Source organism: Nannobrachium achirus (genome assembly GCF_963921795.1).
Source record: "Nannobrachium achirus genome assembly, chromosome: 20".
NCBI classification, from domain to species: domain Eukaryota; kingdom Metazoa; phylum Chordata; class Actinopteri; order Myctophiformes; family Myctophidae; genus Nannobrachium; species Nannobrachium achirus.
In genome coordinates this window covers 26,401,538-26,429,298 of record NC_137827.1, presented here as the reverse complement: position 1 = coordinate 26,429,298, position 27,761 = coordinate 26,401,538, and the positions used below count along the sequence as shown (strand labels likewise).

The following is a 27,761-nucleotide window of genomic DNA, read 5'->3' as shown; positions in this document are numbered from 1 at the left end:
AAAGCGGTCATTGAGTCCGTGCAGCAACACTGCAAAAGCACCCCTATGTAAAACAAAACAGCATGTGTCTTTATTATCTATGACATTACAGGTGTCCCACAGGTCAACATTCTGTGATGACAAAGAGAGGTGAAAATAATAAATATTTTAGTGTCAGAAAGCTTGAAGTGTCTTCCTCTCAATCATGGGGCGGAAGAGAGGAGGCACTTGGTGTTGCGGTCAAGGAAGCATCCTTTCGATTGGCCACGGTCCCAGTTTTGATGTAAGGCCTGGCGATCGAGTTTATTGAGACCCTGAGAGCAGAGTCGGAGGTCCCTGACCTGCTCTGACAAATCGTCCATGCTTGCACTGTTCCAGGGGCCGGATATTTGGCAACCTAGACGCAGTATGGGAACAGGCAAGGAAATCATACAGCGCACAAAATATTTTGTAGTTTAATTATACATCTACATGAAAGAGCCAGAGCCCTGAACTATGATCTAAAGCTGCAACTTTTTGCCATTTTCTTATCAATTATTCTATTGATCACAATTCGACATCAAAGTCCAATTAAATTTCACAGCCTTAGTGGACTGCACAGTGCACAGCCCATTTATGCCATTTTATGTGTATTCAATTGAACGTTATCTGTAGATAGCACTACTATTTAGTGATAGGCCTATCTTTTAATTATTGTAGGCTTAAATTAAGTATTTAAGCCCAGAAAGAATTGTTGGGGACACAGGAAAAAAATGTGTTTAATAATGGACTGGCCCTCCTCCTTGCATGTGCAGCTCAAGTTACAAGATAGTTGTTTTCTTTTCCAGAAGCCCTTGAACACAGGATGTCAATGGTGTTAGCCACATGAACGCTTGCGTCACTACGACTTCTACCTGTGATAAGCTCAGGTTTTTGTATCGCACGCCATATGCACGCCTGTAACCTTCACCGACACAAAAAAACAACCAAATCTTAAAATTGTTTCTTTGCCAAAATCGAATTGTTGATTTGTTGTTTATTGTTTATAATTTATTAGTTTGATTAACTGTTTCAACCGTACAATGGTCTGGTAGAGGCACAAAGTAAAACCCTACCTTGAAGGTTTAGATGGGTCAAGGGTCGACGTGCTTCACGAAGAGCCATTAGAATGCTGTTGAGGCCTGCCGACGTCACAGATGGATTTCCTGACAGGTTCAACGACACAAGAGACGGACAGACAGGAAGACACCTGGAGGGACAGACAAGAGCGTTGTATTTTCCTGTCCAGGGAAAACCCTGAACAATTAATCAGCACTCTTGCATGACTCTGCTAAAGTGTTTTTACTCAAACTACTCTGGAGACTACATTCGAGTGGTGGAAAAAGTATTCAGACGTTTTATTTAAATCAAAGTATCAATAATGCAATGTAGATGTACGCTGTCCGTAATTTAAGAACCAAAAGTAGAAAGTACTCAATATGCAGAATGTCCCATTCACGTTTTCAAATGTATACAAATTTGAAAATAGCATGATGCGACGCATTGTGAGCTTGTAGATCCGTTTATTTTCAAGTGGCCAAAATGTATACTGTATAGGGTTGAAATGGTTAATGTATGTTTTGTAATAATAATCAAAAAGTAACTAGTAACTACATTTTTCAAATAATTGTAGTGGACTTAAAGTACAATATCTGCCTCAGAGATGTAGTGGAGTATTAGAACAAGTACAGAAAATTGGAAATACTCCAGTAAAGTAAAAGTACCTCAAAACTGTACTCAAGTACAGTACTTGAGTAAATGTACTTAGTAACTTTACACCACTGCCTACATTTTAAGACACACAGAGCAACAGACACAAACGCACCTGGCCAGCATGGCTACACTGGTGTCAGTCAGACCATTTCCTGCCAAGCTCAAGTGGGTCAGCATGCATTCTTCCTGTAAGTAAAACAATGTGCCATGTTGACTGGTGAGCACTTTCATATCTGGAACATCATGAATATCCACTGCATGCAGAATGAGAAAGAATCAGACTTTTGGCCAAGTATGCTTTTAAAGGAACAAGTCCCGCTGTCAGTGACTCATCTTACAGTAGCAGAAACGTACAGCAGAAATAAAATACACAAGTATAGCCTATACAGGGTAACATGCATGATAGTCATTGTACGATTCATGCATATCTTGTAACCCCATTTGCATTGGGTAACATTTACTGTAGATGCCATTAATCTTGTTTATACCAAGCCATGATCGTAGAGCCTTCCAATGCAGTGTACAACTCATTGTGGATATGTGCATGTAGTGCTGTCACAATTATTACATAATCGTCTAATCGTGATTTTTTTGACATAATCGTGATTATTTTTCATAATCGTCATAATCATTTCCATGTTGAAAAATGTTCATATATATATAAAAAAAAAAAAAAAAGTCAAAAATAGTGGAAATAGCAGATCTACAAGCTCGCAATGCGACGCGTTGTGAGCTTGTAGATCGGCTATTTCCACTATCAATGTTCTTTTTTAAGTATAAAGTTGTCAAATATGTCAGTAATTTATTTGTATATTTTAAGTTATGTCTCATATCTACCATGTGCAACTTCAAAGCCTACAAGCCAAACAGAAATGTAATTGTCAACGACACATACACAATTAAATCGTTAATCGCAATTATTTGAGTGACAATTAATCGTCATGTAAAATGTCATAATCGTGACAGCCCTGTGTGTAAAACGTGTCTGTACACATAGAAGACTTTACTGACTGAGGCGTTCCAGGAGGAGTGTGTGTCTGTATACCTGGGAGAACATTTTAGCCAGGTGTTCCAGTGCGGGGTGATCCCCAGGCCCAGTTCGAACAGCAGACAGGTCCAGATGCGTGAGACAAAAGAGGGGCAGTGTTTTCAGCACCAGCTCAAAGCCTGTGGAGCCCAGGGCATTGTGGGATAGACACACCTGTTTCAAGTGGCCCGTGCCTGTCAGAGGAAATATTAATGTTATTTCTATCGCATGTGCATGTGTTTGTTTCTGCCAATTATGGTCAAATCAATTAGGTTTACACTATTGGCTACTTGAGTCATATTGCATAGAGTGTTTTTGATAAGCACAGTTGTTTAGGCTATTAATTTGGCGATGTAAAGGATTTTCAATCTTGAAATGATTAGGAATTATACGATAATAATACAATATAAAAGAGCATGTGAACCAAAGTGTCAAAAAATAAATGCCATGTGGGTTTTTCAATGGCCTCGCCCCTCGCTAAGCATCACCTGCTAGGGCGCGGGCGAGCAGTAGACGATGCTGCTGCAGGAATCGAGCGGTCAGGCCACAGGCCTGGAGGGACAGCTTCGTCAGCAGGGGGCAGTAGTTCAGCAGACAGGACAGGCATTCAGACACACCATCACCAAGTGGGTTCATGCCAAGGTCCAGTTCCTCCAAATACTGGGGAAATCAAGGAAAAACAAGTCATTCAATGAGCAACACAGAGATCCACCCGTGAATACATGCCCACCCGTTTGTGCAATACTCCCATTAGTCTCAGGTTTATCCTACATTTTCTCACAAGCCGCCACTTATATTGGAGAACAGGGACGTGCAGAGAATGTTAGAGAGGCAGGGGCTGACATTTATAAAAGGACCTTTTGGTGGAAATATCGAAAATAGCAGACCTCCAAGCTCAGCTTGGAGGTCGGCTATTTTCAGTGCGTGATACCACACTGAACTAAGCATAATCAAGTCAATACTGGAGATGTGGTGTAATGGCATGGATTTCTACACAGAGAGGGCAATTATTTCATCATGTTTGGACGAGGCAATTCTCTTGAATGCTGCCTTCAGGTATGACATGGAAAATGTCTATACAATTATAGCCTATATGAATTAATTTCAAACGTCATAGCAGGACGCAGTCACAGGAGCATTTTCCTTCCCCTGGCGAGTCAGGCTGACATAAAATGTTTTTCCAAATATAGTATGCTAAAAGTTGTATAAACCATTCATTCATTCAACTGGGACCGCTATGGGATTTTAGCAGCCTCCCCTCTGAGAGTGCCTGCAAATGCATGGAACTCCAGATGGACTGCACAGATTTATGAGGAACGTGCGTGGATCGAGCGAGCGATTGTGCCTCAAAATACTTCGGCTTATTGGATCGGCTGAGCCGTGTGTGTGACTGTGTGTCTGTTTCGGAATGAGAGTGTGTGTGTGTGTGTGTGTGTGTGTGTGTGTGTGTGGACTTACTTTGACCACCTTGGTCAGCTCTCGCACTTCATGTGTGTACGTGAGTGAGTGTGTGTGTGTGTGTTTGCTGTATGTGTACACCCGTCTGTAATTCCCATGTATCAACAACTCGTCTCTCCCTTCACCAAAACATTGCTTTGCTCCATTAAAGGGTAGATTACGCGTGGATCCGACACAAGCTGAACTGAATTCGATAGGTACGCGCAATGTGTAACTGCGTCTTGTCTGCTATCGGTGCACACAACACGCACGCGCACACACATACACACACACACACCAACAAACGCATGCAGACAAATGCCTGCACGTTGACAAAAGTTGTTTATCTCCCCCCACACACACCCGCCCCAACGTGATACATAGGCGGACGAAATTCTAGTTTCTTACAAAGAAAAAAGGAAGGAAGGAAAAGGACCTAAAGACATTTAAGCTCACCACAATGTGTCACACCTCAGCAGTACACACGAAGGGGAAGTGAATGAATGTTTAGGCACCAACAAGGTGGAGCTGTGATCTTTAGTGACTAATTCCCACCAATGCAACAGCACATTAAACTATTCAGTCATTTTCCTGTTTGCGCCACTTATTCTGTTGTGGTCTTTGACCTAAGGTAGTTATAGTTTCTCTTGACTGTTTGGTTGTGTACTCAATGCACATTGAATTGTCTCACACAGTATACCTGTAGATGTTTGACTCCAACTTTGGTCAAGGTTTTCGTCCCAATAGAGCCCCTTTGACTTAAATACGAAAGTATAAAACATGTTAAATATTGGTGGTAGGGATGGACATCGGTATCGGCCAAATCGGTGACCGGCAGGTCACTGACATAAATATGCCAAAATCGGCCAATTGTATCTATGGCACTGCACAGCATGATGCTCGGTCCTGTGACTAAGTAAACATTAGCAAGTAGCAGCCAGTCTACTTAGAGGCAGCCTACAGAATACAGATTGTGATGATTACCTTTGCAATGTAAGGATATATTCCATAATCCTGTGTCAATGTCGTCTCCAAAAAGAAGGGGGGGAAAAAGCATGCGTCACCTGCTTTCCTCCTGCTTAGTCCAGACGGTCATATTAGACTGGATATTGTCTGTGATTTTGGATATTGTACTATTGTGATTGATTTGGCATTAGTGTTCTTCTAGCTTATTGGTACTCAAATTGAAGTATGTCTTGTAGGCCTACTTGGCCTGAAACAAAAGGGTATTGGAGCAACCCTATTTTCTAGTTCTTTTAGCTAAAGAAATCGGTATCTGAAAAATCGGTTTTGGCAGGTCAGACCTTCATAAAACCGGTGGATCGGTATCGGCCAAGAATTTTGCAATCGGTCCATCTCTAATTGGTGGAGGTGCTTCCTTGGCCTACTGGCAGCACAAGAAGCAATGTGGCGCTCATCAGAACAGCAGTTTGCGTTGCGAGTTTAGCTCCAGACACAAAGACAAACACACACAGACTGACCCTCTAAAGACAGCTAGCCTCCTGCAGAGCCACACTGCGAGCATCACCTCAGCTTGACCATTCCAGAGCAACAGCACTGCTTGCTCCTTCCATGCGTTCCCAGAACTAGTACTAAAGTACCTGCTGACCCGGGCCAAAATGTATAGGTTCTAAGAACCTAGTCTGAAACCGAGCTGTAGGGTATGGAAATCTATTGGCGCGACCTCGGGTGAGGTCGCGTGTCGCCCTGAGGCGTCTTACTAGTTTATTTAGAAACTAGTAAAGGCTCCCTTTAATGCAAGTGATTGCCAGTAGGTCAGATCTGACCGATTTCACATATTGCATAGAAAGAAAAAAGAAAGTAAAAGGAGCTACTGACATTTTTATCTCACACATTTATCTCACCACAATGTGTCACACCTCGGCAGTAAACAAGGAGGGGAAGTGAATGGTCGTTGTGTTTAGGCACCAACAAGGTGGAGCTGTGATCTTTAGTGACTAATTCACACCAATGCAACAGTACGTTAAACTATTCATTTTCTATTGTCATTTTCCTGTTTGTGCCACTTATTATGTTGTGGTCTTTGACCTACGGTAGTTATAGTTTCTCTTGACTGTTTGGTTGTGTACTCAATGCACATTGAATTGTCGAGTTCAGCTCCCGCTGAATGCTCACTTCTCCCCAGACACAAATATGAGCTTCTATCTGTTCATTTATCCAACATGCTGTGAGGTTAGGCAAAACAGCAAAAATAGTGCTTTGCGAAATCAAACGACTCATCATAGCCATCCATCCGTCAGTGATGACGATGGATTGTGCCAGAGTCAGTCGTCTCATACCGTATAGACGTATGACTCCAACTTTGGTCAAGGTTTCCGTCCCAATAGAGCCCCTTTGACTTCAATACGAAAGTATAAAACATGTTAACAAATATTGGTGGAAGTACTTCGGGAGAGTGTTTTTTGCAGGTCTTTCAGTCCGAGTGTATCAAAAACGCAACTGGGTTAAGCACCGTTGGTCCGACCAGTTTAACATTCACTAGGTTAGCATTCACCAGAGTCGGCAGGTTAGCATTTACCAGGTTAGCATTCACTAGCGTTAGTTTTACTGAGGTAAGGGTTAAGGTTAGGTTTAGGTGCATCTCCGTCCCCCGATTTTCGTCACCTCCGCGCAGCCAATCACAAGCTTCTGCTGCTTTAACCCAGTTGCATTTTGGACTGAAAGAACTGCAAAAAACACTCTCCCGACTCCAGAGGTACTTCCTTGGCCTACTGGCAGCACAAGAAGCAATGTGGCGCTCATCAGAACAGCAGTTTGCGTTGCGAGTTTAGCTCCAGACACACAGACTAACACACACAGACTGACTCTATAAGACGTCTAGCCTCCTGCAGAGCCACGCTCTAAAGAAAATGGGTGAAATTGTTGTGCGAGGCTGCGAGCATCACCTCAGCTTGACCAATCCAGAGCAACAGCACTGCTTGCTCCTTCCATGCGTTCCCAGAACTAGTACTACAGTACCTGCTGACCCGGGCCAAAATGTATAGTTTCTAAGAACCTAGCCTGAAACGGCTGTATGGAAATCTATCCTGTGAAATGTGTGTCATGGCATGGTATGCGTCGCCAAGTTCCTGTATTCGAAAAGCACCTTAAGTGGCAATGAGGAACCACAGTGACTCATTTAGCTCATACCACTATAAGGGAATAAATATGTGTCAACGATAAATACATAAGCATCTGGAAAATCAATTAAAGTTTGTTAGACGTGGCACAATATGCATATTGACTCTGTAGAACTCCTCATTGTGCAACTTTGTCATCAACTGCTTCATCTCATGCTAACGCTCAGTGACAGAGGAGGATAATGAAGCCATTAAAAATAGGGGGAAAAAAAACATCCAGCCAGTGAGCGTACCGGAAACGGAGGGGAAGTCCGCCCTTTTAAGACATCCACCGCTTTCTGCAGTCCCTCTCCCGTGATGTGATTGGAGGAAATGTCTAGTAGGCGGAGCCGAGGCATGGTGACCACAGTGTCGGCCAGTTCAGAGAGCAGGTTGTCTTGGAGCCGGTTGCCAGACAGACGCAGCTCGGTGAGGCTGTCCTGCAGCTTGAGGGCCCGTAGCAGAGGGTTGAGGGAGACTGTGGGAAGGCCCAGGCCACACACCGACACAGAGGGGCTTCCATCCTGCACCTCGCACAGACGGGACACCCGCTTGTTCTCATCTGCCCGGGATGAACAGACACAGCAATGGTCATTAAAAAACGTATTGACGTGTGTGTTCTTGTATTACCATACTAGTGAGGGCCATTGAGAAACAGACATTGTGAGGCCCATTGTCCTGGTCCTCAGAAGAGAAATGTTGTTTTATGGTTAAAATGGTTATAATCAGGCAAAGATGCAGATAGGAGTCGGGATTAGGCATTTAGAAATTAGGTTTAGGAGGTTTAGGAGTTAGGGTTATACCTGATTTATACTGATTTACACCAAGTTGCGCGCTGGTGTCGTGCACCTAACAAAAGCAGATCTACAAGCTCAAAACACATCACGTTTCAGTGCCATCCTAAAATGTTTATGACTCATAGTACAGTAATAGTTAAACGTGTGTGTCTGTGTATATTCCTCACCTACTGCCAGGCTGTGGCAGGCCTTCTTGTAGCGCTCAGGAAGAGGAGGAAGAACCCAAGAGCACACTTCAGCCAAGACCTGAACATTAGAGAATTTAAAATGACAATTCTATTCTTCACTTTAAAATTCAAGATGGAGAGTATGATGGGTTTATTGCGACCAAAGGTCGCAGTTTACCATGAGAAATGTCACAGCTTGTCTCCATCTGTCTGTGTCAGTACACATTTTTACATTCTATGGGTTGGTTCCCTTGTCACTGTGACATCACAGGTGATATCACAGGTGACCATTCAGTCACCATTAAGTCCACATATGGTTATTCCCCAGAATCCGTTTCATGCCCATATATGAAGATCCCTGATGTCATCGATATACATCACTGGCCAGATGGCCAAGACATGGCCCATATCTGTGTGGCTGGTTAAGATAGGGATCTCCTAGCTCCTTTCGGAACCCCTCACTCCACTGCTACGCAGCTCCGAGATGGGGTTCCTACTGGTAGCATGCCGGAATCCTGCGGCTGGATCGCCGATCCGCCGTTAGGGAACACTTCTTACCTTTGGTGAACACTCTATCCAAAAAGTGACGGGTCTCTGTTCATCTATAATCGTTTTACTTCTTTAAGGTGGAAGAAACTCGAAGCACTGGGGTGAAATAAAGACTTTATATCGCTCAGAAGAGCAGCCGGTTCTGTGTTCTTAGACATTCCGGAAGTTGCGGCCGCATAGGAAAACATTACTGCCTCCCCTGGTCACGTGGTATATACACAAGTTACACAACGGGGAAAACACAGAACCGGCTGACCTTCTGAGCTATATAAAGTATTTATTTCACCCCAGTGCTTCGAGTTTCTACCACCTTAAAGAAGTAAAACGATTATAGATGAACAGAGACCCGTCACTTTTTGGATAGAGTGTTCACCAAAGGTAAGAAGTGTTTGCTAACGGCGGATCGGCGATCCAGCCGCAGGATTCCGGCATGCTACCAGTAGGAACCCCATCTCGGAGCTGCGTAGCAGTGGAGTGAGGGGTTCCGAAAGGAGCTAGGGATCTCCATATATGGGCATAAAATATATTTTATGTATATGGATACATATTATCTATCTATAAATGCGACAAATCTCTGCGTGTATGTATCTCTGCGTGTATGTAACCCGCATATCTCGAGAACCGTTCGTCCCACCGGCTTCAGATTCGGCACGCGCGTTCCCCGACGCGGCGCGGAGTGCAGTGCCGAGCCTCGACCCGACCCACGGTTTTCCGAAACCGGCGCAAAACGTTCGGAATCTCCTTATGCAGAGCTGATTGTTGACATCAGGCTGTTCCGGAGGAAATCGGCGCAAGCGCTGACTCATTGTGACATCACTTCATAAAAGGCTCTGACATCACGTACGCCGGCGCGAAACGTTCGGAATCACCATATGCGGAGCTGATTGTTGACATCAGGTGTTTCGGAGGAAACCGGCGCAAGCGCTGACTCATTGTGACATCACTTCATAAAAGGCTCTGACATCACGTACTCCACATGAGTCAACAAAACATCTCTGTGAATGTGTATGTATGTATGTATGTAATCCGCGTATCTCGAGAACCCTTCTTCCCACCGGCACGCGCGTTCTCCAGATATGGGCATAAAATGAATGCCCGTATGCGGAGCTGATGTCTGACATCAGAGTTTTCCGCAACCGGTACTGTGTGTGCAGAGATCTCCATATATGGGCATAAGGGGACAAAGGCAAACAGATGGTCAAAACGGGTCCTATGACAACAGGTATATTGGGGTTTGCATTAAAGGGTGGGGACAAAGGCAAACAGATAGATGGTCAAAACGTGTCCTATGACAACAGGTATATTGGGGTTTGCATTAATGGGGTCCGCTCCAAAAAAGATAAAGAAAATAAAAGAGACAAGACAAACATAAGACAAGCAACAAAGCGTGGGACTGGGAGGATGACTTGAATGATGCAGATTTAAGCAGGCTGCGTATTCTGCTTAAAGAAACAAACAAAAAGCGACAGAGATCTCATATATGGGCATAAAATGGACACATATAAACAGATATCTCCATATGCTTAAAGAAGAAACAAACAAAAAGCGACAGAGATCTCATATATGGGCATAAAATGGACGCAAAACGTTCGGAATCTCCTTATGCAGAGCTGATTGTTGACATCAGGCTGTTCCGGAGGAAATCGGCGCAAGCGCTGACTCATTGTGACATCACTTCATAAAAGGCTCTGACATCACGTACGCCGGCGCGAAACGTTCGGAATCACCATATGCGGAGCTGATTGTTGACATCAGGTGTTTCGGAGGAAACCGGTGCAAGCGCTGACTCATTGTGACATCACTTCATAAAAGGCTCTGACATCACGTACTCCACGAGTCAACAAAAAATCTCTGTGAATGTGTATGTTTGTATGTAATCCGCGTATCTCGAGAACCCTTCTTCCCACCGGCACGCGCATTCTCCAGATATGGGCATAACATGAATGCCCGTATGCGGAGCTGATGTCTGACATCAGAGTTTTCCGCAACCGGTACTGTGTGTGCAGAGATCTCCATATATGGGCATAAGGGGACAAAGGCAAACAGATGGTCAAAACGGGTCCTATGACAACAGGTATATTGGGGTTTGCATTAAAGGGTGGGGACAAAGGCAAACAGATAGATGGTCAAAACGTGTCCTATGACAACAGGTATATTGGGGTTTGCATTAATGGGGTCCGCTCCAAAAAAGATAAAGAAAATAAAAGAGACAAGACAAACATAAGACAAGCAACAAAGCGTGGGACTGGGAGGATGACTTGAATGATGCAGATTTAAGCAGGCTGCGTATTCTGCTTAAAGAAGAAACAAACAAAAAGCGACAGAGATCTCATATATGGGCATAAAATGGACGCATATACACAGATATCTCCATATGCTTAAAGAAGAAACAAACAAAAAGCGACAGAGATCTCATATATGGGCATAAAATGGACGCAGATAAAAAGATATCTCCATATATGGCATATATGGGCATAAAATGGACGCAGAATCACAAAGATCTCCATATACGGGCATAAAGGGACACAGACAGACAGATACAGAGATCTCCATATATGGGCATAAAATGGATGCAAATAGACAGATATCTCCATATATGGCCATATATGGGCATAAAATGGACCCAGGATTATATCTGCAGTGATCTCCATATATGGACATAAAATGGACGCCGACAGACAGACAGATACAGATATCTCCATATATGGGCATAAATGGACACAGGCAAACAGATGGTCAAGACGGGTCCTATGACAACAGGTATAATGGGGTTTGCATTAAAGGGCGGGGCATTCATTCCCTATTTACATCGTTCCCTAGTTGGCCAGGTCGCCGACTAGACGCTGGGCAGCTTCTAGTTATTAATAAAGGATCAAATAAAATAAAAGGTCCATATATGAGCATTCCCAGAAACAAAATTGTCTCCACTTCTTTACATTGTGTGCTTCTTTTTGTAAACAGGTGATTAACACACATCCAAATATTCATGACTTTCTGCTGTCAACCTTTATTGGACTCACCTCTTCATTGGTGTGCAGGACAGCTAAAAGAAGGTCCTGAGGTGAAAGAAGAGCACCTTCTTTCTGCAGGGAGAGGCGAGGCTGGAGGCCACACTTCTGGTAGAACCTCTGGGCTGCCTGCTCACACAGCCACGCCACGGTGCAAGAGTCTGCCTCACTGGAACACAATGGAAGACCATAACATCTACAATATTCTACGATCTACATGTATGCATTAATGCTTCCTTGATATTAAAACTGGTCATATCAAAATCTAACATTTTTGTCTTTAGTTTAGTAACCACATGAATAATGTGTATGTGTTAAAAGTAGAATGCAGTGAAACAATTGATTTCACGGGTATGTTGAGAACAACCAACGGCACCATTGAGTCATGGAGACAGAATTATACCAACCTTTGAGGAACAGGAATGAGAAACACATCTTCTTGAACCCTGACCCTCATTCTGATAGGAGGCATTGATGTGGCGTGATGTGGAGTGACCAATGTTGGAGCTGGAACCTACATAATTATAGAAATGTGATGAACACACACACACACACACACACACACGCACACACACATGCACTTCAACTCTTGCATACACACACTTTTCAACTTGTTTTGTGCAAGTTAAGTGCATGTAAAATACAGTACTTGTGGTCACAGTACTGGAGAAGACTGATGGTATTCCTGCACCACATTCATCACTGTCTGATGTAATCAAGAATTAGCAGACTCTCTACAAATGACATTCCAGTAATGAAGCCCATAGGGGTGCTGCAGCTACAGCCAGCCGTTTGTTAAAGCTGAAATCTATAACTTATTTAAATCAATACATTTTTATTTTAACCAAGCTGTATAGTAGAGTATGTTAAGAATCTGGCATGGAATAGGACACCTACTGGTTGACAAGAAGTACTTCCTGAAGCTACAAAGTGCAATATCTCCCCCTGCCAAGTGGAGACTGACTCCTGGCTGAGCGTTATGAATATGTAGTCTCTCAAAAGCACAAGCAGAGACTCAGGTTTGAAGTAAGGGATAACGATTATGGATTGCAGCTTTAAATAATAAGGGGAATTTAATTTGGTTCTAAATCACAGAGCATAATGGTGGCAGCTTAATAACAAAATCAAAATAGGGCTCCGACAAATGATTATTTTCATAATCAACAAATCTGTTGAATACTATTTCGATTATTCAAAGTGGTTAATTTAGTTTGACCATTGAAATTGCAGCCTCCACTCAAAGCTTGTGCTTTAGGAGAAGCGGTACAGAACACTGATACTGTACGCATGTGTATTTCAATGCCTTATCAGCCTCTGCCCTTCATGACTGAAAGACTGAAAGATGCAGTAACATTGAAATGTCAAAGTAGTCCAAGCTGCCCCAGTGTGTTTTTCATGATGTTAACTTTAGGTTGTATAATAAATGTACTGTATGACAAACGGAAATAACTAAATAGAAACATGTTCTACAGAGATGTATACGTTCTTGTGAATAATAAAATTGATTAATACGTATATTATCCTCCTTAAGTGCAATGAACCCCCTCTTTGGATTTACGATTACACATCTCTAATAATCAACGATTATTAAAGATAATAATAATCAACGATTATTAGAGATGTGTTGTTCAGATGCAAAGATTATTTTAAAAGGAAGTGGGGTGTTTTAACAGTAGGTTGAAAGGGAGAGTAGCACCTTGAGTGAGTTTTAAGCTTTTCATTGTTGCCACATCTACATTCCTGCTCTCAATATGGAGAACAATAGGCCACCTAGTTCGCTCAATAAAAGATCTACGGTTAATCACTAAAAGTACCTACAGTACAATGAAATCACTTGAGAATGTCTCACCGTTTCCATTTCTTTAAGGCTTACTAAGCCTTAAAGAAATGGAAACAGTGAGGCAAATCTAACTGATAGGGAAGTGGGCGAGGGGCACTCCAATGAAGATTAAGCACATTTGCCTTTTCATTTCATAAAGATGAAAGCTCAATTCAGAAGTGGCTCCAACAATTGCCTATTTGACGACTCCTAATAGCTATACAAACCCACCACGAGGGCTGCAACAATCAATTATTTTCTTAGCGATTATTGCATTTATTGCTTTTTCAATTAACCGAACAATCAATTATTAGTAGGGCTGGGACTTTAACTGATTAATTCAATTAATTAATTACAGAAACATCAGCCAGTGATATTAGTCCGGCCATGCCAGGCTACTGCCAACTTACACATGATCTGGAGAACAGGGAAATGAGTAGACACCAAGACATAGCACAGGGGTCTTCAACAGGGGGTCCGGGACCCCTAGGGGGGTCCTCAGAGTTACTACAGGGGGTCCTCCAACCCTTCCAATCCTTTTTATATTAACAACTTGAACCCTAGTGTCCATAAGTACAGAGTGAAAGGTCAAGTTTATTAGGTAATGACGGCTCAAGTGGTTAAATATCTGAAAACACTAATTGACATGAATCCAAAATACACTGATGATTGTGCTGTTGAAACTATATGGAATCTATGAAGAGGTTGTGAGGGTCCCTGCTTTATCTCTCGCTCAACTAAGGGGTCCTTGGCCTGAAAACGTTGAAGACCCCTGGTATAGAAGATATAAGGACAGTTGCACATTCCAATGCGGAATAGGGGGAAGTCTATTTTGGTGTATTTATCATCTTTAATGTAACATGAAGCTGCATTGAACACAAAGTCAGATTGTGTCATTACTTCATTAAAACGAGGGATGGATGTTTAATTTTGTTTGTTGTTTTACAAACCTAACTCACTGCTGTCCACCTCATATTTATAGTACTAGAGTACTTCTATTGAGAGCATTTTGACAGAGATGGTTTAAGTGGCAACCCAATCAGAGGAATCAAGGAGATCATCTTTTTAGAGATTCTCACCTGCATAGTGTGCATTTGGGGTGGTGGGGAGGGCGTGTAAGGTTGATTCTCACCTGCATAGTGTGTATTTGGGGTGGTGGGGAGGGCGTGTAAGGTTGATTCTCACCTGCATAGTGTGCATTTGGGGTGGTGGGGAGGGCGTGTAAGGTTGATTCTCACCTGCATAGTGTGCATTTGGGGTGGTGGGGAGGGCGTGTAAGGTTGATTCTCACCTGCATAGTGTGTATTTGGGGTGGTGGGGAGGGCGTGTAAGGTTGATTCTCACCTGCATAGTGTGTATTTGGGGTGGTGGGGAGGGCGTGTAAGGTTGATTCTCACCTGCATAGTGTGTATTTGGGGTGGTGGGGAGGGCGTGTAAGGTTGATTCTCACCTGCATAGTGTGTATTTGGGGTGGTGGGGAGGGCGTGTAAGGTTGATTCTCACCTGCATAGTGTGCATTTGGGGTGGTGGGGAGGGCGTGTAAGGTTGATTCTCACCTGCATAGTGTGCATTTGGGGTGGTGGGGAGGGCGTGTAAGGTTGATTCTCACCTGCATAGTGTGCATTTGGGGTGGTGGGGAGGGCGTGTAAGGTTGATTCTCACCTGCATAGTGTGTATTTGGGGTGGTGGGGAGGGCGTGTAAGGTTGATTCTCACCTGCATAGTGTGCATTTGGGGTGGTGGGGAGGGCGTGTAAGGTTGATTCTCACCTGCATAGTGTGCATTTGGGGTGGTGGGGAGGGCGTGTAAGGTTGATTCTCACCTGCATAGTGTGCATTTGGGGTGGTGGGGAGGGCGTGTAAGGTTGATTCTCACCTGCATAGTGTGTATTTGGGGTGGTGGGGAGGGCGTGTAAGGTTGATTCTCACCTGCATAGTGTGCATTTGGGGTGGTGGGGAGGGCGTGTAAGGTTGATTCTCACCTGCATAGTGTGCATTTGGGGTGGTGGGGAGGGCGTGTAAGGTTGATTCTCACCTGCATAGTGTGCATTTGGGGTGGTGGGGAGGGCGTGTAAGGTTGATTCTCACCTGCATAGTGTGCATTTGGGGTGGTGGGGAGGGCGTGTAAGGTTGATTCTCACCTGCATAGTGTGCATTTGGGGTGGTGGGGAGGGCGTGTAAGGTTGATTCTCACCTGCATAGTGTGTATTTGGGGTGGTGGGGAGGGCGTGTAAGGTTGATTCTCACCTGCATAGTGTGTATTTGGGGTGGTGGGGAGGGCGTGTAAGGTTGATTCTCACCTGCATAGTGTGCATTTGGGGTGGTGGGGAGGGCGTGTAAGGTTGATTCTCACCTGCATAGTGTGTATTTGGGGTGGTGGGGAGGGCGTGTAAGGTTGATTCTCACCTGCATAGTGTGCATTTGGGGTGGTGGGGAGGGCGTGTAAGGTTGAAAGTCATCGTCATCGGTTATGGTCGGGCTGTGTGATCTGGTGACCTCTCTCCTCCCCAACCGGACCATTCCAGACAACTGAGTCATCTTGACCTGGCGATTATTTTTAAGAGAGAGACCCCTGCTGGAGGAGGATGGGACTGCGGAGACAGCAGAGGAGAATGAGAGAAAAGAGGGTTCCTTTTAGTATAGTGAGGAAAAACTGTAAATTAGGAATGCTAATTGATATAGATTTTAATAAATGATTTAAAAAGTATTCCCTAATTTAGTAAAATAATTCATTAACAATCTCCATCTCTATTTTGGGCATATCATTATAAGCAAAAAGATATACATTTGTTGTGTGTATAAAATAATGTAATGTATAAAATAAAACCGACTAAACAGCTCCACAGATGTGGGCTTGTGTGTTTGACGGCCCTTCTGACTGAACACTAGTAGGGATGGGACGATGTGAACATTTCATGTCACGATTATTGTGACCAAAGGAATCGTGATTTACGATATTATTGCGATAATCAAAATATCCTCAAGATCCATTATCCCGGGACGGACATTTGCCAAAATATAGCAGATCTACACGCTCGCAGCGCGATGCGTTGTGATCTTGTAGATTGGCTATTTTTTGGCAAAGCGATTCGGTAGAGAGTGAAAAAAAAAAAGAGTGCATCAAGTACGTTATTTCCAGGTCCGTTTTAACAATTATCGAGGGTTTAAATGGTGCCGGATAAGCAGTTTAAAGCTCTGCAAATAAAAGGTGAAATGATCCCAGTGCATGTCGGAGGAGAAATCTTGTGAAATAAAATCTTGTCAACCAATCATAAAGGACGATGATACACGAAAGAAGAAGATAGTTTCACGATAAATTTAAGCATCCACGATTATTGATTATTATCTTTATCACCTCTGCTTGCTGCTGCAGAGTTTGCAGTGTGTCTGGCTGGAGCTCTGGGTGCAGGAGTCATGGAGGCGCCCCCCTCTGCCCTCATGCCATTCTGCTCCGAGCCGAGCCTCCTCCTCTTCTTCGGCTGAGCGTTCCCCACGTCATCCTCCAACCAGTCGTCTATCAAATACTCCTCCTCTGGTATCAGTGCAGACGTGCCACTGGATGAAACCGCAGGGGTGCTGCTGAACAGCGGCTCCAATAGACTCTGAGCGTGGAGGGTCTTGGCACTGCCGAGCCTTCGCATGGCGCTGTGGTACTCCTCTCTGGCCGAGACGGCGGCCTGGGGAGCCTCCCTGCTGCCGCTTTCTCTGCCGGTGCTGTGGTTCGAGGCGGTTTCCTGGGAGGGAGGCGCTTCCTTTTGACTTGGCGCCGCCGGGAAACGTTGCCTTGGACGAACAGGACGGAGAGGACTGTCTGAACAATCACCGTCATCTGAGGAGCTGCTGTCATCCTGAGGAGAGAGTGAGACATTATTTTTATATTATGGTTATATTATGGCATTTTTTGGACCTTTTTAAAAATAAATCAAGTTCATAACTTGATATTACTAATAACTCTTTTCTAAAACAAATTTTCTGTACAGTTAAAGAAAAAAATTGGTGTCCTCGCTGGGTCGGAATCTTAAAGACGTTTAGTGTCTTCCGATTTCCTCCTTTACTTTTTCTCCTCAAAGGCAACTCCTTCCAATAACTCATGACAACTATTAATCCAACTCATGCAAATCCAATTCATTGTCGGTTCTTCATACCGTAAAGGCTTATACCTCACCCAATTGCATTTCATTTGATGTCTAAAAACTTGTAAAAAGATGAAAATCTGTATAGCTGAGCTTAGGAACATCATAAGGTGCAAAAACAAGTTGTATCCAGTTGCAGACTTCTTTGCATTTGATTATTGAAAAATGTAATGTCTTTTCATGTTACCACAATTATCGTTGAATGGATGACAATTATCTCTTTGATTGATTAGTTTGTGATCACAGACGAAAAACATTGGTCAGTACAGTAGCCTTATCAGCCACACCTGTGTAACTGAACCTCTTACCCCATAAAGAACTGTAGCCCCTGTCCCTCTGACTCCCGAGCGCTGTGCTGAGCCATTATACTGCCTCCGTGTGGGGCTGGACGGTACTGCACTCTCCTCAGACAGCCGTGTCCATTCATGGTTTAGGGAACGACCCTTGCTGGGTAGCAGTGGCTCTGAATTCTCAGCGTCAAACAGCTGGCTATCCTGCAGGGCATCAAATGGCTTGGCTGGAGCTGGAGCAGCAGCTACTGTTGTAGACAGATAAACACAAAATGTGTTTATATTTATCTGTAAGACGGATATGAGAGTGCAATTCCATGTAATGAGTATTTACAGCAGGATACACATGAGTGGATAGTTGGTGGCCCCTGTAAATCAGTGGTAAGCAGCCAAATGCTATATATGGGGCTTTTTCTGAGACTTTATTTGCTAGGCATAAAGAAAAGAGTGAGAGTGAAATGGAGCAAATGATCCGGCTGGCGGGGAATTGAACCAGGACTTGCTGTCAGGCATTAGAGCCCATGTTGTACGTATGTGCCCTAAACATTCAGCTAGTTTGCAAGTGCTACTTATCTATGTGGTAAACTGCCCACACTGCTGACGCTAGTTGACCTACTTTCAAAAGGCAAATGTTTATTTGCATATTTCAGCCCATTTTGTCTCTGAGCCTTGTGAAATGGGGCAGAGCGAGGGTGAATTTGGACGATGCAAAGTGCTGCATTTGTGGGGAATAAATATCCACTATGTGAGCAAATACAGGTCGCGGATTTAAGGATTCCCTGCTGTAAAGGATTCCCTATTGTTAGAAAATAACACTTTTGAATGGGTTTGTGGCTGGTAAACAGCAGGTCATGCAACTTGATTGCGCTAAAAAAAATGAACAGTAATGATACCAGTAAGACGCCTAAGGGCGAAAAGCGACCTCGCCCTAAAGGGCTGACAGGCGTTACTGACAAGATGTGATGAAAACATGGGATACAGCTGATAGCGATAACCGATTCCCTTTGAATCCAATAATAACTACTGTCTGCAGAGCAGTTATACCGGTGTGGGCATACTGTACCATCAAACAATATCCATGAAGTTCATTAGACTGGGGCCGGGCGGTAGGGATTCTTCTCTGTGAATTGCAGCATTACCATATAGTTCTAGCCATCGACTTACGGTATAAACAGGCTTAAATTATTGAAATATGAGTACATAAAAAAGAAAGTTGCATGACTTTTGGATCCCATCTTCTGGAGAGCATAGCCCAAGGAGACTGGCAGCCGCAGCATCCAATAACTTAACATTTCAATTAATCTGGCACTCCAGCAAAGAAACGCCCACAAAGGATCGACTGTCATATTGGTATAAGACGATGATATAGAAGCCTCACCGCCCCCTGCCAACGCCTTCCTCAGTAGTCTCTCTGTAGCTGAGCACTCCTGTCTGGTCTCCTGGTCCAGGTCTCTGCTGTATGTTCTCTTCCAATGGAGAAGAGAGTCTAAGGGAGTTTCACCCTGAGGAGGAGGGAAAGGCAAGAGACAGATACAAGGACAGACAAAAACGTGCTTATACAGTAGGGGTGCAACCAATACATTGAATCACTTGAGTTACAAAAGAAATGCAGCTATTTTCAGTTTTTTTGCATGACACCGTTGTACAACAAGTATAAAACAGGGCTTAAGTGGCTCACGCAAATTCAGACTAATCTTTATACGTAGATGAATTAGTAGAAATGATTTGCATTGATTCCTTGAAATACACTTTTTCTTCCAAAAACACGCTTCGATAAAAATGTAATCGATAAGATCATCACTAAGAAAATTATCGATAGCTGCAGCCCTATAGTACCCCATTATTTTTTTCCCCTTTTCTTTTTACAGTAGACAATGCATTTGACTCCTTTTCCCCCCAATTGAGTAATTATTATGGCAATTAATACCTCTCACTGCGTGCTACTGCTGTTGGCTCACCTGCCAGTGAGGAGCCCCCACTGGGAGGACCTAGTAGTAGAGCCTTCATCATACTCCTCCCGCTCAACATTCACCAATGATGACAGGCGACATCCCAGACCGTAGGAGTACATGCAGTGACAAATATCACACTCCCCACTTGGCTTCCCTTCACCGAAACACAGGCAAATCCCTAAACTCTGGCGGGCAGCTTTACACCTGAGCCACCTCACTAGTAGCCCATTCTCTTGGTACAAAAACACACACCTTGGAATTGCGTACGGTGACAGAACCTCCGCGTTCAACCAGCAGTCTGGCCACCCGGAAATGTCCACAAGCCAGCGCGTCATGGAGAGGAGTCACCCCCTCACACAGCGGACCTCCAGGGTCATTGATGTTAGCGCCACGTGCTACCAGCAACTCAACAATCTCTGATGGACAAAGAGAGACAGAGCAAGACATAAATATGACAATCTTTGGTCTCATAAATCTCACTATATAATGCAGTTTTATCTTTAAAAAATTAAGAAAGGATCAATAACAATCAAGTTGAATTGCGTACCATCGTGGCCATGGTTGCAGGCCTCATGCAGTGGAGTCCAACCACAGTAGTCCCTGGGGTTGATTGGGTGACCCTGGCATACATTAGAAGAGGCAACATTAACCATGTTCAATCATCATAACTGAGGGTGTGAAACGCCACCACCAATTATCATTCCAATTATGACTTTATGAGCAGTAATTGTAACCACTTTGAATCTTGATCTTACCATTGCAGGCATGCCATTATATGCTCTAAAATAGTTGACCATGAAAGCTTTACAATGTGACATTAGGAAGCTCTTATTGCTCACCTGTTCCACCAGATACTGGGCTTGTTTCAGGTTTCCATCGATACAAGCTCTATGGAGAGATGTCTCGCCTTTGTCATTCCTCTTGTTCCACTGGGTGGCGGTCAGAAGTAAGGAGAAAAAAAGAAAAAAGGGGGGGAAACTAATCAGTTCATTTCAAGGACCAGTTTGATATGCATTTGGCCACAGACTCCAATTTGATACAATTTCTAATCACTGGGACCCCAATCTAAACTAATCCTGAGTGTTTTATAGAGAGATTTTACAGACCCGGTCCAATTTCTACCTACCTATCAGTAATTTAGCTAGGGACCCCCTGGAACCCGAGTACCATTGGTGCAAGACATGAATTGAAATAATGAAATTATTCCTTTTGGAAATGACTACATACAGTACGTATAATGAATATATTTGTGAATACAATTGTGCCAGCAGGCAAATTGGCTCGGCTCTAGAATGTGTATGTAATCTATAGTTTCATGGTGCCTTGCCATTGAGGCACCATGCTCATATACTTCGTCCCACAAAACCTTTTGGCAAGTACCGCTTGACAGAAAGTTGACATTTCATTCGGAAATCCTTCAAGGGAAGGACTTGATTGTATATCCTTCATTGGCCAATAAAGTGTATCGGAGTTCTGATTTTGCAGTTCAATTGCACATTCGGTAGTACATTCGGTATACAATGTTTACCGGTCACTGATTAGTCAGTTTACTCTGACTCTTACCTTGCCTGCTGTCCTCCTTCCGGACACCATCTTGTCATAGCCCTCCAAATCGTCATCTAGGAATCAAAGGAACAACTATGTAAGGTGTGACGACTTCCAAACACAGAAACAAATTAGTAGAATGGAATCCAATAAATAATCTTAACACAACTCAAGATATGACAGAAAGACAGAGGGTGGTTCGAACACCAGCTTTAAACCACATTAAACCAGGCATCCTTATTTTGGGTACATAGTTTTTCTGAAAATAGAAGACCTACAAACTAAACTCATAACTAACAAGCATGTAGTTCTGCTATTATTCTTTTTGAATCAGCTCTTTTTCACTATTTGTATAGTGTAAGTATAAAGTATCATCTCTAACAAATTGAATATCGTGGAAAACATGATATACACCTATATACTCTATATATAGAAAAAAAAGTTTGGAATATTTCGCTTTATGTGCAATGAATCTAAATTGTATTACAGAAAGAAAATGTAAAAATATAAATAAATAAATAAAAAGAGAAAAGACGTTTTCTACAATATTCACATATCTTTTAACAATCTGTAACATGGCAGCCTCACCTGAATCTGACAGCTGGATGTCACTATCCACCAATGGTTCACTGTTCTCCATCTCTTCCTCTTCATTCTCCTCCTCCCCGTCACTCCCATCTGCCCTCCAACCCTCTGAGGCACACAGCTCCTGCAGCCTGGCCTCCGTGTCATCAGCCTGCAACGAGCCAGCGCGTCTCTGGGTAGCCAGCCACAGCCTCAGCACACGCTTCTATAGTTGGTGGCACAAGGAGAGATAAGGGTAACGATTAGGGGTGTAACAGTTAATCCAACTAAACAAAAATATAAGTAGTTTTTAAACAAATTTACTTGTAATTTTAATTGTAATTTTGCCTGTAAAATATATATATATATATATATATATATATATAATAGCCGAAAATAGTCGGTCTACATGCTTACAACGTATCACGATGTGACGGGTTGTTAGCTACTGAGCTTATAGACTATTTTCGACATACACATAATAAATAAGGCATAAGTGGTTAATCATACTACAGTAATCGCTTTTATAAACAATCTATTCGAATTTCTTCTTTTTGATTTGTTGATGTACTGTATATATATATATATATATATATATATATATATATAAAAAGAAAATCTAAAGAACATGGTTCTCAATTATCTGATTAATAAATGGAAAATTTCCTAGGATACCGGTCTTTCTGGTTATCGTACACCCTCACCTGTAGTCTCGCCTGCCCAGCTCTTTGGGCACAGGATAGAGCAGTGCTATAGCTGCTGTCTAGATCCTCCAACGCATGGCTACACTCCTCCTGGCATGCTGCAATGTTTAGCCATGTGCTACACTCCTGATAGACACAAGAAAGAAAGAAAAGTTACATATACGACATACGTGTATGAGTATGGAGAGTGAAGTGTGAGAAGAGTAGCACACCAAAATAATTATCACTATACAAAAGAAACAGTACGATTTAGTCTCGATTTAGTCTTCATACTTATTTCAGACCTTGTGTAGCCTCCTAATCCAGATATTGAACACATACTGTAGCTCATCATTGGGTCTTGTCATCTCCTCTCCTAGCATCCCCACACTCATCCCGCCAGCCACCCTTATCCCTTCATTCCTCCCTTGGCCTCATCCTCCCTCAGCCCTTCATCCCCTATACTCTCTTCCCTTATCTCCCCTTATCCTCGCTTTCCATTTCACTCAATCACACCATCTAATAAAATTCACATTCAATAACCACAACTCAAATCTAAGTATTGTTTGATGGTGTCGTGTTTACTAGTGAAAAGAAGAATCATGATACCAAAGAAGTTGTACTGTACAACTATCCATACTTCCTATGTTCCTAATGCAGCTATTGAACCCATACCTCAGTGGGGCTTCCCTGTCGTAAGGCCAGCTCCTGCCTATAGTGATGTATAGCCTTGTCATGCTGTCTCAGGTCCGTGTAGGTAGCAGCCAGGGACACATGGATGACAGCCAGCTCTCTGGCTGGCTTTCCAAGTGCCTCAGCACTGGTCAGCTGTGTGACAAAATACCTAAATATTATTTATCATGAAAGCGAATGGGTTACTTCGTTTTATACTGTTCAGTCATTCATTAAACTACCATCCCAGTGTCTGGGGGAAAGATGTACTGGGGGTTAAATCAAGAACTCCTAAACTAAAAACAAACTATTATTATTGGATTCAGTGTCGGAAAAAATTGTAGTTGGTGTCAGTTTGATAAGCATTTCTCTCACCTGAGCTCTGTATGCATCCAGGGCTTTACTGTAGCAGCCCACCTTACAATAGAGATCTCCCAGTTGCTCTGCCAGCCCCACAGCCTCATGGGAACGCCGTCCTAGGTCCTCCCCCAACCCTTCTTCTAACTGGCAGCCACGGTCCGCTATGGAATTATTGCGGTGCAATAACAGAGTCCTTACTGAACAAATCAATGGGCGCCTGGCAACATCGTTGGACAGTTAACATTTCGCCAAATAAACCTATATCCAATGTGTCTCTCTCACCATATCTAAAAGCCTTCTTCACTGCCTGTCTGTCCACAGGGTGCTGGGAGCCTAGCCGGAGGGCCTGCTTCAGGGAACGTCTAGCTGCTACAAAATCACCTAGGGACGACTGGACCTACACACACACACACACACACACACACCCACCCCCGTCGGTGTGGGAACAAAACACACAACTACATCAACTCTGACAATTTGAAGCAAAACACAATAGGACATTTATTTGGCAAGTTAATGATTAAATAGGTTTCATATTCATAGGTTTTTCTTACCTTGCCAATGCAGTGGAAGCACTCGCTCTCACTGAACTTATCTTTAGTCTTCTTTGCACACCCCTTGGCCTCTTCCAGACTGCGCACAGCATTGGAATGCTGCCCGTTACGATAATAGATGATACCCAGGTTGAAGTTGGCGCGGTAAAGATCCTCCAGTAAATTGTCCCTTCTTCAAAGTGTAGAAAAAGGTAAAAGACATGGGGGTATAAATGCATTTGAAAAATCCTTTTAGCCTAAATGTCTGACTGTACCGTACCGATTACATTTCTGACTAATAAAGTATTCAATCAATCAAAAGGACTGCTGCATGTGATCAAGTGGTTATACATGCTCTTACTTTGCGATGTAGACACTATGTTTGATGAATTTACTGCAGCGGTCGGGTTGCCCCAGATGATCACAGACCAAACCAAGGTTGAGGAACAGACGTGCCCTCATCTCACTCAGTTCCCGGGTTGGCACAGTTCCTATAAGAGATTAGGTATAGGAGGTCCCTTACTGTGAATAACTAACATATTGACTTGTAGGCCTTGTGAGGATTACTGCACACACAAGAAATTAAAAAGAAAAATTAGAAATCCAGCGATAAAATGTCACGGAAAGCTACAATCTGTTCAGTTTTATGTTCATTGTCTCTCCCTCCTGAATTATTAGATAGAGATAATTGCAATGTGTGAACTACAAAAGCGACTTTGCTTCAAATAACGTAACGAGTAGGTGTCCAACCCGACACGAGGATCAAAATGTTTCAATGGAAGAGTAAGGCGACTTAGTAACTGCAGATGTACTAGTTATATTGTATTAACATATTCTACCATGTTTTATTCTTTAAAATGAGCCCTGCATTGTAGCTTGAACATGGCACTTCGCAGGACACCTTCTGGACAGACGATTACACACAAACACACCTTCCAGTCGCTCTTCCACAATCTTCTGGCTCTTTGTGAACGCATCCTCGGCCTGCTCTAAACTGCTCCTTGATTGGTCTGACTCAAAGCGAAAGAGGAAGGTTCGACCAATGGTGGCCAAAGCTCTCTGCTCCTCAGCGTGATCCCTGACCGAGCGAGCCAGGTCCAGGTGACATCTCTGGTGCTGGGGACACATGGAATCAACACATTCTAAGCATCCATATATCATCATATGAAGTGTTCTCTGCAGAAAGCAGAAGGCATACTCCAGGTCTGGTCATGTCATTCTACAGCAAATGAAGACAAATGTAACACAGCACCTTGACAATACCGTTTGACAGCTACAGCATATTTCCAAAGTTTATAGAATTAAATGTTTTAACGGGCTAACAGGTCAAATATATTGGGAGAAAGAAATACTCCAAGCTTCTTAAGATGACAATTGACAGGCGCCCGCTGGCCTTGCGGTCTAGGTGCATACCACATAGGCTCTGATGTCTGACAGCATGTCACGGGTTCGAGTTCCAATCCCGACAGCCTTTGCTGCGTGTCACTCCCCATTTCTCCCGGTTTCCTATTTACCTACTGTACTATTAATAAAGGCCACACACACACACACACACACACACACACACACACACACACACACACACACACACACACACACACACACACACACACACACACACACACACACACACACACACACACACACACACACACACACACACACACACACCTTAAAGATGACAATTGACTCACCTTCAAAGCAGCTTCAATGTTTCCCATTTCAGCAAAGCATTCTCCTATTTTACGATTGGCAACAGCTCTTCCAATCACATCATTTAGCACCTCTGAGAGAGCCAACTCCTGCTGGTGCTCCTCAATGGCAGCCTCATAATCCCCTGGGATGGGAGAGTCAAACAGTGTTGCACAGGATCATTAATTCATAGTTTCCGGTTCATTCATACAGTAGTTCCGTGCCAGTGACAAGTCAAGGGGGTGTACTTCTACTTGTACATCGTCGCTGGGGGGGTGTAGGCTACTTTTATGTCAGAAACAGGAGGTAACTTCCAGCCCAGATTAAGGCGGTATACTGTGAGGACACTGTAACCCCTTGTTGTTTTTCTGCATAGTGCAGGATAGTTGTAGGTGACAGTGTATACTGTTATTGATGGATATTTCTTATTGTATTGCTGTATCTGACAGTACTTTACTTAAGGGCCATTCCCACCGGGCAAGAAAAATATTTAGTTCTCAATTGAAGTGGATGGTTGTGTCCACACTGGAGCTACCATCCACTTCAATTGAGAAAGACATTTTTTATCTTTATCTTGCCCGGTGGGAATGACCATATTGCATCTGTAACTTCATTTGTAATTCCCCCCGGGATCAATAAGGTATTTCATGCATCTAATAGGCTGGTTTATTCAGACCTAGTTGGTTCTTCGGACTATATTGATTGATTGAAGAATTTATTAGAAGTTTGCAATAGAAAAAAGTACAGTTTCATGACAGTACAAATCACTGGTACAAGGTCAACTAAAAGGAGATCCTAGAAAGCCGAGGCTTATTTCCACAGGAACCACACTTTAAGTATCTCATATAACATTGAAAGACAGACGGATAGAACATAGTACTTTATCTAGGATAATATCAGTTTCAAAAGCATAACATCAAATACAAAGGCAGAAAAAGAGAAAAGGGGGGGGGGAGCATGGGGGCTTAGTCTATTTACAAGTCACGGGTAGCAGCTGTCTGAAGGTGACTTTTCATACCAATTTTGAAGGAGGCTAGGGATTTGCTCTCCTTTAGGGCTTGTGGATAAACCACGCTTTACACAGCAGTACTATAAAGCTTAGTGATGTGATGTTACCAAAAATGAACTCACTGTCTCAGAGCATGTAGAATGTAGGCTACTCCAAAACATACAGTACATTTATGGGGAAAGATTGTCAAAGCGCACAATGTTTAGGTGCCCACTCGACCTGTATGTATCCCTCTTTAAAGGGTATACTTGACTGTGAATCTCCTAAATTACCATTTCTGGACAGAAGCTCCCCCAGTTGATTGCAGATACTGGCCTCTTCTTTCAGGTTGTTATTGCTCTGGGCTTTGATCTTGGCTTTCTGCAACTCTGTTCATAAAACATAAGCAACGATCAGAAGTAAGTAATATTGTAATTGACAATTTGGAAGAGATACAACTGATCATCAAAGATCGTCAAAGTAATAGTTTTGCACTTACGTTTTATCTCCCGTGAAGTGCTCATGTTATCTCAACTTTTGACGAATGCGAATTAAGACACCGGATCGATCGGGGGCCTGGGCTCAGTGGGCTGACTACAGCTGGCTAGATGCTAAAGTTTTGCTAACAGGCAACAACAAGAATGTGAATGTCACTACCACATCTCCACTAGCAGTTTACCGAACACATCTGAACGTGTCCCAAAGCCATCGATAACCT

The 27,761-nt window shown here is 43.2% G+C and overlaps 1 protein-coding gene across 1 annotated transcript; it reads right to left on the bottom strand.

Moving 5' to 3' along the window:
• Positions 1 to 182: 182 nt before the first annotated feature.
• Positions 183 to 27,631, bottom strand: tonsl (tonsoku-like, DNA repair protein; the record flags this gene model as incomplete). Its single annotated transcript, XM_080750937.1, has 28 exons — positions 27,543 to 27,631; positions 27,337 to 27,432; positions 26,058 to 26,200; positions 25,296 to 25,479; positions 24,725 to 24,854; positions 24,385 to 24,556; positions 24,113 to 24,227; positions 23,846 to 23,991; positions 23,474 to 23,626; positions 22,820 to 22,945; positions 22,140 to 22,341; positions 21,570 to 21,625; positions 20,846 to 20,935; positions 20,554 to 20,626; positions 20,259 to 20,422; positions 19,433 to 19,556; positions 18,073 to 18,302; positions 16,987 to 17,479; positions 16,038 to 16,222; positions 12,222 to 12,328; positions 11,827 to 11,983; positions 8,258 to 8,336; positions 7,548 to 7,855; positions 3,226 to 3,397; positions 2,756 to 2,931; positions 1,823 to 1,896; positions 1,074 to 1,207; positions 183 to 376 (listed from the first exon to the last, which is right to left on the bottom strand). Exons 1-28 carry the CDS (start codon positions 27,565 to 27,567, stop codon positions 183 to 185), a joined length of 4,308 nt encoding a protein of 1,435 aa, XP_080607063.1. The 5' UTR covers positions 27,568 to 27,631.
• Positions 27,632 to 27,761: the final 130 nt, after the last annotated feature.